Source organism: Talpa occidentalis, unplaced genomic scaffold (genome assembly GCF_014898055.3).
Source record: "Talpa occidentalis isolate TD23 unplaced genomic scaffold, MPIMG_talOcc4v2.1, whole genome shotgun sequence".
Classification (NCBI taxonomy): Eukaryota; Metazoa; Chordata; class Mammalia; order Eulipotyphla; family Talpidae; genus Talpa; species Talpa occidentalis.
In genome coordinates, this window is record NW_026555331.1 from 110,737,049 (window position 1) to 110,750,496 (window position 13,448).

The 13,448-nt window shown below is 36.0% G+C and overlaps 1 protein-coding gene across 6 annotated transcripts in view; it reads left to right on the plus strand.

Moving 5' to 3' along the window:
• The window catches only part of ANLN (anillin, actin binding protein), a 107,794-nt gene that overhangs the window by 81,860 nt on the left and 12,486 nt on the right, over window positions 1–13,448 (plus strand). For 4 of the 6 annotated variants that reach the window (XM_037510222.2, XM_037510226.2, XM_037510227.2 and 1 more), the window contains exons 19-21: window positions 13–34; window positions 970–1,082; window positions 2,004–2,057. In XM_037510222.2, the coding sequence (XP_037366119.1) occupies window positions 13–34; window positions 970–1,082; window positions 2,004–2,057 (189 nt within the window). The remainder of the gene's footprint in view (window positions 1–12; window positions 35–969; window positions 1,083–2,003; window positions 2,058–13,448) is intronic. The other 2 variants (XM_037510234.2, XM_037510236.2) reach the window with 1 other exon arrangement.

Sequence of the window (13,448 nt, forward strand, 5' to 3'; positions counted from 1 at the left end):
TTTTTTTTTTAGAAAAGCAACCTTCATTCTTCAGGTGAGTGCATTTTGAACTATTTGAAGCAATACTATAATAAGGCAAAGAACTAAGCAATTGCATACTTTTACATATAAGCCATCTTGATTTATAAATGTTAACCTTAGTCCCCTTTGAATAATATTTTCTGTTTTCAGTAACACACATGCTTACTGGCCAGAATAACATGCTGTTGGGCTGCACTTTGTCAGACATTACCAGAGCTTATATCACATTATTGAAGCAGCAGTATGCATATAATACCTATTCACTTGACAACTGCAGCAAGTAGCACTCCAACTTCTGTCTGTAGATTTGTTTTGTGCTATCCACATTTTGTAGTTTATTTCTTCTACCTCTGCTGATCATGACTGGCATTGTATCTTATGAGAAAATCACCTTACTAGTTCACTGAGAATTGTAGTACCAGAAAGTCAGGAAAGGCCTTCTCCTGAGTGGCTGTAGACCTATGCTTTCCAAAGGGGATTAGGATGGAACTAGTTTCATTATCAACTTTGACTTTTGGTCTCTTCTTTATGAAAGAAAATAACTTGGTACAGATCGAGTCTCTGCTGCTCATTGTGTCATTGTAGATTATTAATAGCAATGAAGTCTTTTTTTTAATCTCATAGGAAAACTGCTTCTTATGTACACACTTTTAGGTAGTGCCTTTAAAAACACATCAGTTCCAATTAAGTAGGGAGTGCCTGTACCTCATGTAAGTTTAATTTAAAATACTTAACAGTTTTCTTTCATTAGGAAAGAAAAGAATGGGAAATCAATTCTGGCATCCCATTCCCCCAATCCCCCTTCGCCTCCATATTTAGTGATGAAGGAAAATGAGACAAGTTTCTGTGTGGCATTTTAATTTCATTCTATTGGGGTGAGGTAATGAATTGTTATTTGCTCTTATACAAGTTATTGTGTACTAAACTTCATTTTCTTTTTCTTCACAGTTATGGCCAGTCCAGGTGGTCTCAATGCTGTGCGTACCAGCAATTTCACCCTTGTTGGATCTTATGTGCTGTCGTTATCTTCAGTAGGAAACACTAAGTTTGCACTGGACAAGGTAGTCCAAATTTATTTACTTACTTAATTTTAGAAAAATTAAGTCAATACATCAGTAATTTCAAGTATTTGAAATCTTTGGCTAAAAATATATGTTCTGAGAATCATACATTTTAACTAGGCATGATGTATGTAAATGAATTTTTTTCACATAGAACTATTTCTCCCTTGTATCTTAATAATTTAAATCTTCCAAGTATTGTATGTTGTCCCTTGTGACTAAAGAAGTATTACTTCTCACATGTAGATATTAAGTGATTAGTTTAAAAATTTAACTGGCCCATTTGAAGCACTGTTTTGAAATGGATAATGTTTTACAGATTTCTTTTAGACACACTAGGGAAAGAGACAATTTCTTGGGAAAGTACTTATGAATCAAATAGATTTTCTTCTTCAGTTCCCCCACCAATTAAAAAGTTTCAAAATTCAGATCTGTGTAATAATACTATCAGTACCTTTTTACCATAATGTGCTACAACTAACCTTTTAATTGTTAACAAATCCATTTTAACAAGTAAGAGAACTAGAGGCAAACTTTATTCCAGGGATTGACTCCTGCTATATAACACAACAGTATTTTAAAATATTATAAGAGGTTTTTGTAGTCAGAATAGAGAGAGGACTGGTTTCTGATGTGCTAGTAATTTCTTTATCATTGAGGAGTCTCTTCATCTCTCTGAGGTCTTATTTCTCAGTATAAAATATTCAGTTAGATTACAACGGTCTAATTTTAAAATTATGTAAAATGTTTTTCTTTTAATTGATAGCAAAATAGAGACTGAAATTTTGATTATAGTTAATGCCTAAATGTATTTTAACATGTTCAATTTTTTTAATTATGTGACTATTAGTAATTCAGGTAGCTTAACAAATTGAGTGATCTTGGATTTTTTTTCTCTTTCTTTTATTTTGTTTGTTTTAGATAAATTATGATGTAAAAGAGCGAGAGCTACTGGGCTATATGTTCCAGGAAAAGGTTGCCATATTTTCTTTGCTTGAAACTAATGAGGTTAAAAATCAATCTTTAACTTTTAGTGCATACCTATTTGTTTCACTAACCACTCTCATGTCTTTTTGGTTGTTTTGAATAATTAAGAACAGGAAGTACATTATTTTTTTCTTTAGACTCTTGTAGATGGGTATCTTTTTCTTTACTTTCTTAAGTTTTTGAAGTTGACTTCGACAGTTCTTTTTTTCCCCATGCATGTTTGGTATCTGGGCTTTTCTCCTATATTTATTTTTCATGTTACAAGTTTTTAACTTCTCTAGTTACTTCAACATTGATTTTTCTGGATACTAAACTTCCAAGTTAATAACTGTGTTTGAAACTATCAATATTATTGATGTTATAGATCTCAAAAGAGTTCTTGGTGATGTTTTAGATAAAAGTAGAAAACTTTATGGTCTTGATAGCTGTTGGGTTTGTTGCTATATAGCTAATATTTTATTATTTTGAAATTAAAATGCATTTAACATTAAAATTACAATAATTATTATATATTTTATTTATTTTTTTAATTTTTTTTTTTTTAAAGATTTATTTATACAAGAATGGGATATAGGCCAGATGTGCGGGAGGGTGAGAGGATTCACCAAAGACAGAGCAGGGGAACAGAACAGGCAGACTGACTGAAATACACTGCTGAGGGGAGCAGCGAGCGAGGCAGGAGAGGTCTGCCACGCCATGTGGGTATCTCCACCGCCGGCAGGGATCGAACCTGCACTGCAGAGGCTGCAGACAGCTTCATAGTGCTGCACTCAACCATCTGCACCACAAGGGAGCCCTAAGGATGTCATTCTTTTTCACTGGGTGGGAGGAGTGACAGACTAGCATCTTCCTTTCTAGCTTAACCCAGAAATCAAATTTTAAATATAAGTATGTTGTCATTTTACTCTAAAGAAATAACCTCTCCAGTTGAATTTTTCTTATATTTGTAATCTTTAATTAAAATTTAAAACTCATGAGTGGAAAATTCTGGAGTTTTGGAAGCAAACATAATGTAGTACATACAGATGTTGATTTATGAGTCTGTATACTTGAAACTCTATACAGAGTTTTTACTTCAATTAAAAAAAAAGTGTTCAAATAAATATGGAACACACCCAAGAAAACCAAATGTTTTGCTGCTTGATAATAGTAATGCCCCAATTATTTATAATTTATATGTAAAAATAGATAAAACAAAAATTCAAAGATCAGTTCAACTATTACATCATAGGCAGCTTTTATAATTAAAGATACTTTGACATGAGGTGTCTTAGCACTAAGTATTAATATGTTGGTAAGAATGGTTTATTAAAAAACATTTCTTAGATGAATTTTTCATGCTAGATACAAAGTGTGATTTTTTTTTGGGGGGGAAGAAAATACCAGTCCCCAAAATTTCATTTAGGAAGAGCAACGTAGTCTCAATTTAGGTGCTTAATTTTTATTTGTCAATTCTTGCTTCATATATTTCAAAGCTACATATGCTATTTGGTGCATAAACATTTAATATTATATGTTTCTGATGAATTGTTCACTTTATCTCTGATGATCTTCTTTATCTTAAAGTCTATTTTATTATTACTGTTTGTGTGTTAAATCCTTTCTTTATTCCCTACCTATCTATGTTCGTGTGTCAAATCTATGTGTTATAAACTTATTGTATGGGTATATTTGGTTATCTATTCTGATAGTCTTTTGTCTTTGCACTGACATATTTATTCCATTTCTATTTAATACGATATTAATATGGTTTGGTTAGTCTCTAATAAGAGCAGGATAAATCTGGTTTGTGTCCTATTTTTTTTTAATAAAATCTCATATTAACATGGAGCATCTATCACAATTAATGAATCGATATTGATGTATTATTATTAACTGACATTCATTTGCTAGTTTTTATACTAAACTATTTGAAACACAGTCATGCCCATTTGTTTATGTATTGTCAGTAACTCCTTTCAAGCTTTAATGGCTGAGTTGAATAGTAGCAACTGAGATAGTAAGATCTGTATATTTCAGCTGTAAAAACCCAGTTGTAAAATATCAGCTGGGTTTTTACAGAAAAGATTCATAGACCCCCTTGTCTACTATTTGTTCTTTTTTTCCTATTTGTCACGTGTATTCTTTATCCTTTTGTCTTTTCTTTCTTGCCTTTTGGAATAATTGATTATTTTAGTAATCTTTTTTATGTTTATACAAGCACTGGGGTACAGGCTAGAGGCATGGGAGGGTGAGAGAATCCACCAGAGACAGAGTGGGGAGCAGAACAGGCAGAAGGACCGAAATGCACTGTTGAGGGGAGCAGCGGGCGAGACAGGAGAATCTGCAGCGCCATGTGGGACTCTACCTGGCCGGCTGGGAATTGAACCGGCGCCACGGAGGCTGCGGACAGCCTCACAGCGCTGTGTTCAACCTGTTGCGCCACCCGGGAGGTCCGTTCTGTTGACTTTTTAGCTATACTTCTCTGTTCTTTTTTTTAAATTGTTTCCAGGTGGGCCTCCCTGGTGGTGCAAGGGGTTAAGACGCAACCTATGAAGCTGTCCACAGCCTCTGCAGCATGTATTAGATCCCCCAGCCAGCCAGGGAGCAACCCACATGGCGCAGCAAACCTCTCCTGACTCGCCCACTGCTCCCCTCAGGAGTGTACTTCAATCAATTTTCCTGTTCTGTTCCTCACTCTGTCTCTGGTGAATCCTCTCTCCTCTCTCCCCTCCATACAACCCCCCCCCCACCCCCACCAAACACACACACCTCTGGCCTGTATCCCAGCTCTTGTATACATACATATATACATAAATAAATAAATAAATCTTTAAAAAAAATTAAGTAAAATTGTTACCAGGGACTCCAGTTCAATGTATGTTAAACTGTTGACTGTTTTCCTACAAGTGTGTCTACTCTTTTTGGGTCCACTCTTTTTGGGTCCACTCTTTTTGGGTCCACTCTTTTCGGGTCTTATTTACCAGTTTTTTCAGTTCACAACAGCATTTTAGTACAAAGAGATTAAACTGTAGAGATTTTGACAGGAAACAACTAATTAGAACTTACTGTGTAAGTCTGTTTCTCCCAGCTAGTCCTTGTCCTTGACTCTGAAAGTAAAGTTCATTTTCAACTTATAGCAGTGACTATTATTTTTCAGTCAGTACATGTTTTTTTCTGATTTGCTTCAGTCTCCTGTTAAGCTCAGTCAATGAATTACTCATCTCAGACTTCATTTTATAATTTCCTTTTGGATCTCTTGGAGCTTCCATTTCTCTTTGAAATTCTCCTTCTTCTCACCCATTTTTGTTAATCTTTTGTTCTCAATTGTTTAACATTATAAATGTCCTTCCCTTGTAATTTATCTGTGGGTCTGCTAGTGACAGGTTTTTGTTTGTTTTCTCTTGTTTGATTTCTCTTGATTCAATTCTCTGATGACCTAAAGAAAAATAAGATTTTTCTTAGTTTATCCAGTGATTTCATATTGTAACAGTAGAAGTAGTATATTTTGTGACCTTTTACATCCTAATTGGAAGTAGAACTCTTAATATGTAATGGAAGTAGAACTCCTTTTTGTGTACTCTTCTTACCATACACATTGGGAGAAATTTAATGGACTGAATTTAGATATGCTTTTGTGTGTCCCTATAACTATGAAATCAGCCATGGTTGGGAGTGAAGAGGCCTCACATCGTGAGGTCAAGAGAAAACAAGGTCAGATATTTTGTTTGTTTTCTCTTGAAAAGCAGGTCACATATTCCTGCTTTTTCACTTCTTAAAATTTTAAAATTGTTGGCCACATGTCATATTATAAAAGATCAATAGAGACTGAATAAGTTGCTCTTTTTCCTCTCAGCTTGGACTAGGCATGACGTCTTTCATATAATGAGAAGTTGAGCTGAGATTGGCTTTAGACTTGGTTCAGCTCTTTTAAATGTTTTGAGAATGAGGCCCTACTTTTCAGCAGAATTTTGGAATGTAATTTCTGCAAGACTACAAGATTTCTGTCTTTTTTCCAGACTTTTCTTCAGTTTGTGGCACTGTACTTAGCAAAATTCTTATTGGTATCAATTGACAGGACAAGAACACCAGCTTAGACTCTGGGCTGCTGGTGATGCTCATCTACCTTGAGAGTCTAAATGCAAACTGTTAAAGGCTCAATTGGTTTTTCTTTACCTTCAAAATGTATTGCCTAGGCCTGTTTGCTCCTGTGTAGGTCCTTGCTCCCAGGGAGTGAAGTGGCCTTCAGTTTGGCACACCCATGAGAGGATAGTCCCTACTGGAATTTAGCCCATTTAATCTTTTGCTTCCCACAATTCTCTGATAATCTAAAGAAAAATAAGATTTTTCTTAGTTTATCCAGTGATTTCATATTGTAACAGTAGAAGTAGTGTATCTTATGACCTTTTACATCCTAATTGGAAGTAGAACTCTTAATATGTAATGGAAGTAGAACTTCTTTTTGTATACTCTTCTTACTGTACACATTGGGAGAAATTTAATGGACAGAATTTAGATATGCTTTTGTGTGTCCCTGTAACTATGAAATCAGCCATGGTTGGGAGTGAAGAGGCCTCACATCATGACAGTAGTGGAATCTAGTATGGAATAGGCAATTTCAGACCTTCATAGATAAGTCTTCAGATATTCAATATTGGCTTTCACTTCTAGGTTTCTTTACATCTTTCTGTCCTCCCTGCAATGCAAACTAATTTTGCATTAATTTTAAAAATCTGCCTGAAAGTAGAATGGCACAATCATTTAGTAAAAATTGTCATTATATTTATCAGCTACATATTATCTATATTTATCAATTTTGTTTTTTATCTATGCATAACCTGCTAGATAGTTATTTCTCAAAAAACTTGTTCTTTGGCAGTAAATTTATGTGTGTATGTGCATACATATATATATATGTGATATAGCATTTATCAGTACTTCATTACTTCCTATGATTGACTAATATTCCATTATATGTATATACTGCAGTTTGTCTATTCATCTATTGATGGAGTTTGGACTGTTCTTTTGGCTATTTTGAATAATGCTGTTCTGGATTTAGATGTACATGTACTTATTTGAATACTGGTTTCAGTTCTTTTGGGTACATAATTAAGAGAAGAATTATGGGGTCACTGTGATAATTCTGTTTAACTTTTTGAGGAATCACCAAACTGTTTTCACAGTTACTGTACCATTTGACATTTCTTTTCGTGATGTGGGTTCCAATGCCTCTGTCTTTGCCAATGCATGTTATTTTCCATGTATTTGATTATAGTCATCCTAGTTGACATGAAATAGTACTTCATTGTGGTTTTAATTTGCATTTCTGTAATGACTGTTACCATTGAACATCTTTAAATAGGCTGGTTGGCCTTTTATATATCTTTTTTGAAGAAACCTATTTCAACTTCTTTGATAAATACCCAGAAGTGGAATTGTTTCATTATATAGTAATTCTATTTTTTAATTGGTTGAGGAACCTCCAAACTGAAAAGTTTTTAATTTTGATGAAATCTAATGTATCCTTTTTTCTTTTGTTGCTTATGTTATTGGTATCATAATGAGGATACATTATCAAATTCATGATTGTAAATTTACCTCTGTTTTCTTCCAAGAGTTTTGTTTTAACTATCATATATAAGTCATCAATTCATTTTAATTTTTATATATGTGAGGTAGGGATCCAACTTCAGTCTTTTTTTTTAAATAAATTTTATTTTTATATTCCCCATACAATTGCAACCCCCTTATTTTGACCCCAATCCCTCCCTTCCCCGCTCCCCACCCCCCATAGAGTATCTCTGGTTCATACTTTTTTGGTGATTTTGATTTTCACTTTCTTATAGTTATTCATTTTCCTGGTCCCTTATTTAAGTTTTCTAGATTCCTGCTATGAGTGAGACCATCCGGTATTTTTCTTTTTTCTTTCTGGCTTATTTCGCTGAGCATGATCCCTTCCAGCTCCATCCATGTTGCTGCAAATTGCATGTGTTTATCTTTTTTGAATGCTGAGTAATATTCCATGGTGTATATGTACCACATCTTCTTGATCCAGTCATCTATTTTTGGGCATTTGGGTTGTTTCTAAAACTTAGCTATTGTAAACAGTGCTGCTATAAACATAGGGGTGCAGGTGCTCTTTGGAATTGATGTTTCTGTGTCCTTTGGGTAAATACCTAGGAGTGGCATTGCTGGATCGTATGGAAGCTCTATGTTTAGTAGGTCAAGAAATCTCCACACAGCTCTCCATAGTGGTTGGACCAGTTTGCACTCCCACCAATAGTGCAGGAGAGTTCCTTTTTCTCCACATCCTCGCCAACATTTGTTGTTGCTAGTTTTTTTAATATGTGCCTTTCTCACTGGTGTAAGAATGGTATCTCATGGTAGTTTTGATTTGCATTTCCCTGATTACAAGTGATGTTGAACATTTTTTTCATATGCCTGTTGGCCATTTGCATTTCCTCTTCAGAGAAGTTTCTTTTTAGCTCTTCTGCCCATTTTTTGACTGGATGATTTTCTTTGTTGTTGAGTCTCATCAGCTCTTTGCAGATTTTTGTGATCGGTCCTTTATCATTAGTGTTGTGTGCAAAAATGTTCTCCCAGTTGGTGGGATTTCTCTTTGTTTTTGTTATTGTCTCTTTTGCTGTGCAGAAGCTCTTTAATTTGATGTAGTCCCAGCTGTTTATCTTTGCCTTCACTATCACTGCTTTGGGTGATGTGTCTGTAAAGATGTCTTTGATGTGCATATCACGTAGTTTTTTACCTATATTTCCTTCTATGTATTTTATGGTTTCAGGTCTTATGTCTAGTTCTTTAATCCATTTTGAGTTGATTTTTGTGTATGAGTGAGATAGTGGTCAAGCTTCATTCTTTTGCATGTAGCGACCCAGTTTTCCCAGCACCATTTATTGAACAAACTTTCTTTGCTCCAATGCATAGTCTTTGCTCCTTTGTCAAAGATTAGTTGACCATATATCTGTGGGTTTATTTCTGGATTTTCTATTCGATTCCATTGGTCTGTGTGTCTGTTCTTGTTCCAATACCATGCAGTTTTGATGATTATGGCTTTGTAGTATAGTTTGAAGTCTGGGCGTGTGATGCCTCCATTCCCTTCTTTTTTTTTTCAGAGCTTTGGCTATTCGGGGTTTTTGGTGATTCCATATGAATTTCATCAATAATTGTTCTATTTCTTTGAAAAATGACATTGAAATTTTTATTGGAATAGCATTGAATCTGTATATTGCTTTTGGTAGGATGGCCATTTTAATAATGTTTATACTTCCAATCCATGAGCAGGGGATGTCTTTCCATTTCTTTGTGTCTTCTTCTATTTCTTTTAACAGTGTTTTATAGTTTTCCTTGTATAGATCCTTTACCTCCTTTGTTAGATTTATTCCCAAGTATTTGACTTTTTTGTTTCGATAATAAAAGGGATGGTTTTTTTTAATTTCTTCTTCTTCAGATTTATTGTTTGTGTATAGGAAGGCTACTGACTTTTGTGTGTTGATTTTGTATCCTGCCACTTTGCTGAACTGATTGATGAGTTGAATTAGTTTTTTTGTGGAGTTTTTGGGGTTCTCTATGTATATTATCATATCATCTGCAAATAGTGATAGTTTGACTTCTTCTTTTCCTATTTGGATTACTTGTATGTCTTTCTCTTGTCTTATTTCTCTGGCTAGGACTTCCAGTATTATATTGAAAAGCAGTGGTGAGAGTGCACATCCTTGTCTTGTTCCAGATCTTAATGGAAATGCTTTCAGCTTTTTGCCATTGAGAATGATACTGGATGTTGGCTTGTCATATATGGCCTTTATGATGTTGAGATATGTTCCTTGTATCCCAAGAATTTCAAGGGCTTTTATCATGAATGGGTGTTGCACGTTGTTGAAAGCTTTCTCAGCATCTATTGATATTATCATATGGTTTTTATATTTCTTTTTGTTGATGTGTTGGATAATGTTGATTGATTTTCGGATATTGAACCATCCTTGTGTCCTTGGCATGAATCCTACTTGGTCGTGGTGAATTATCTTATGGATACATTGTTGGATTCTGATAGCTAAAATTTTATTGAGGATTTTTGTATCAGTGTTCATTAGGGAGATTGGCCTGTAGTTTTCCTTTTTTGTGTTGTCCTTGTTTGGTTTTGGTATTAGTGTAATGTTGGCTTCATAGAACGTGTTTGGTATTGTCCCTTCCTTCTCAATTTTTTGGAAGAGTTTGTGAAGGATAGGCACTAATTCGTCTCTGAATGTTTGGTAGAATTCATTTGTAAATCCATCAGGTCCTGGGCTTTTGTTTTTGGGGAGGTTTTTGATTACCATTTCAATTTCACTGCTTGTAATTGGTTGGTTTAGGTGTTCTATTTCTTCTTTATCTAGCTTTGGGTGATTGTAGAGTTGTAGGAATTTGTCCATCTCCTCTAGATTGTTGAACTTGTTTCCATATAATTGTTCATAGTAGTTACTGATTATTCTTTTGATTTCTGCTGTGTCCGTTGTGATTTCTCCTCTTTCATTGATGATCCTGTTTATTTGTGCTTTCTCCCTTTTTTCCTTTGTGAGCCTGGCTAGGGGTTTGTCTGTTTTATTGATTTTTTCGAAGAACCAGCTCTTGGTTTCATTGATCTTCTGGATTGTTTTTTTTAGTTTCAATTTCATTTCTTTCTGCTTTGGTTTTTATTATTTCTTTTCTTCTACTGGTTTTGGGTTTTTTTTGTTGTTCTTTTTCTAGATCTTTGAGCTTCGAGATTAGGTTGTTTCTTTGAGTTCTTTCTTATTTCTTGATGTGAGCCTCTATTGCTATATATTTTCCTCTTATTACTGCTTTTGCTGCATCCCATACATTTAGGAAATTGGTGTCCTCATTGTCATTCAATTCAAAGAATTTTTTAATTTCTTCTTTGATCTCCTCATTAGTCCAGTGGTCTTCCAGTAGTGTGGTTTTCAATCTCAATGGGGTAGGAGAGTTCCTTGCCTTCTTTTTATGGTTTATTTCTAGTTTGATTCCTTCATGGTCAGAAAAGATGGTTGGTATGATTTCAATCTTGGTGTATCTGTTGATGTTTGTCTTGTGTCCCAGTATGTGATTGATCCTGGAGAAGGATCTGTGTGCACTTGAGAAAAATGTGTATTCCGTTTTTTTTGGGTTTAGTGTTCTATAGATGTCTGTTAAGCCCAAGCGCTCTAGGTCTTTATTTAGAGCTTTGGTGTCTTTACTTATTTTTTGTCTTGTTGATCTATCCATTGTTGATAGTGGTGTGTTGAAGTCTCCCACTACGTATGTGTTTTCTCTGATGTCTGTTTTCAGAGAGGACAATAGTTGTCTGATATATTTTGGTGCTCCTTCGTTTGGTGAATATATGTTAATGAGTGTTATTTCTTCTTGAAGTATTGTCCCCTTGATCATAATGTCGTGACTGTTGGGGTCTCTTTTTATCTTTTTGAGCTTGAAATCTGTTTTATCTGATATAAATGTAGCTGTTCCTGCTTTCTTTTTTGGTCCATTTGCTTGTAGGATTGTTTTCTATCCTTTAACTTTGAGTCTGTTTTTATCTTTTGTAGCTAAATGTGTTTCCTGCAGACAGCAAAAGGTTGGGTTTTGTTTCTTAATCCAGCCTTCAACTCTGTGTCTTTTTATTGAAGAGTTTAGTCCATTTACATTTAGAGTTAATATTGATATGTTAGCATCTGTATTTGCCATTGTGTTTGTCTTTCCTTTGATTTTATTTATTTATTCTTTTAATAACTTTTTTTTTTTGGCCTTCTTTCGTTGTTATTCGTCCCTCTGAGGTTCTGGCTTTAGGACTCCTTGTAGTATTTTTTGGAGTGGGGGTTTAGTTGTAATGAAATTCCAGAGTTTCTCTTTGTCTGGGAAGGTCCTTATTCTTTCTTCATAGAGGAAGGAGAGCTTTGCGGGATAGAGTATTCTTGGTTGGCCTCTGTTTTCTTGGAGTCCGTTGACTATGTCCCTCCACTCTCTCCTTGCCCGTAGTGTTTCTTCGGAGAAGTCTGATGTCAGCCTGATTGGTTTTCCTTTGAATGTTATCTGTTTCTTCCCTCTTGTCAGCTTCATTAATTTTTCCTTGTCCTGGATTCTTGGGAGCTTTACTATTATGTGTCTTGCTGTATTTTTCCTTTCGTCGTGGATGTTTGGTGTTCTTCTTGCTTCTTGTATATCAATTTTCAGCTCCTTCTTCACATTTGGGAAGTTTTCTTCAATTATCTCCTTGAATATTTTCTCTGTTCCTACATCTCTCTCCTTTCCTTCTGGGATTCCTATAACTCTTATATTTCCTTTCCTCATGGAGTCAGATAGTTCCCGAAGTCTTTCTTTGGTCTTTTTCCTTCTTACTTCTCTTTCCTTTTCTGTTTTGGTTCTTTTTATTTCTGTGTCTTCAAGAGAACTTATTCGTTTTTCTATTTCATCTATTCTGCTTTCATTGCTTTTCTCAGAGTTCTTTAGTGCCTCCATTAATTCTTTGATCTCCTGCATTTCTTTTACTTCCCTCTTTAGGGACTCAATTTCATTCTTCTGGTCGTTGATTATTTTTCCCTTATCATTGTTTTCCTTTATGACTTCTGTCAGTTTTTTAATCATGGCAATTTTAAATTCTCTTTCTGGAAGGCTCAGAAGTTCTTCCAAGTTACTGTCGATGCAATCTGGGGGGTGGTTTTCTTTTTGTGGTGTGCTTTTTTCCTGAGGAGTTGCTAGGTTGCGTGTGGTTCTTCTACTCCCTACTGTCTGTTTTCTAATTTGCTGCATGCATTGGGACACTGTGTTGTTGGGACTGGCCGGCATCTTGGGTGAACTTCTGCACTCCCCTCTGGCTCCTCCAGGAGCCATCTGTCGGTTTCAAGCAGTCTTTACTGAAGAAAGGTCTCCTGTTCTAAAATGCTGATGCGGGGACACACTACCCTGTGCACCTGGTCTGCCCTGGTGTTGGGTTCCCGCACCCCCTCTGGGCTCGGACTGCAGGCCTGAAGGGGCCTGGCGTGGGCGAACTTCCCAGCTCACCTCTGGCTCCTCCAGGAGCCTTCTGCTGCTTTCAGGCAGTCTTTACTGGAGAAAGGTCCCTGTTCTAAAATGGCTATGCGGGACACACTCCCTGCGTGCCCGGTCTACCCCGGCGGTGGGTTCCTGCTCTCCCTCTGGGCTGGGACTGGAGGCCAGAAAGGGCCTGGCGTGGGAGAACTTCCCAGCTCACCTCTGGTTCCTCCGGGAGCCTTCTGCTGGTTTCAGGCAGTCTTTACTGAATAAATGTCCCTATCTAAAATGGTGATGCGGGACACACTCCCTGCGCGCCCGGTGTCAGGCACACTCTTCTGCGTGCCCAGTTTGCCCTGGCCGTGGGTACCCGCTCCTCCTCTGGGCTCAGACTGCTGGTCAGAAGGG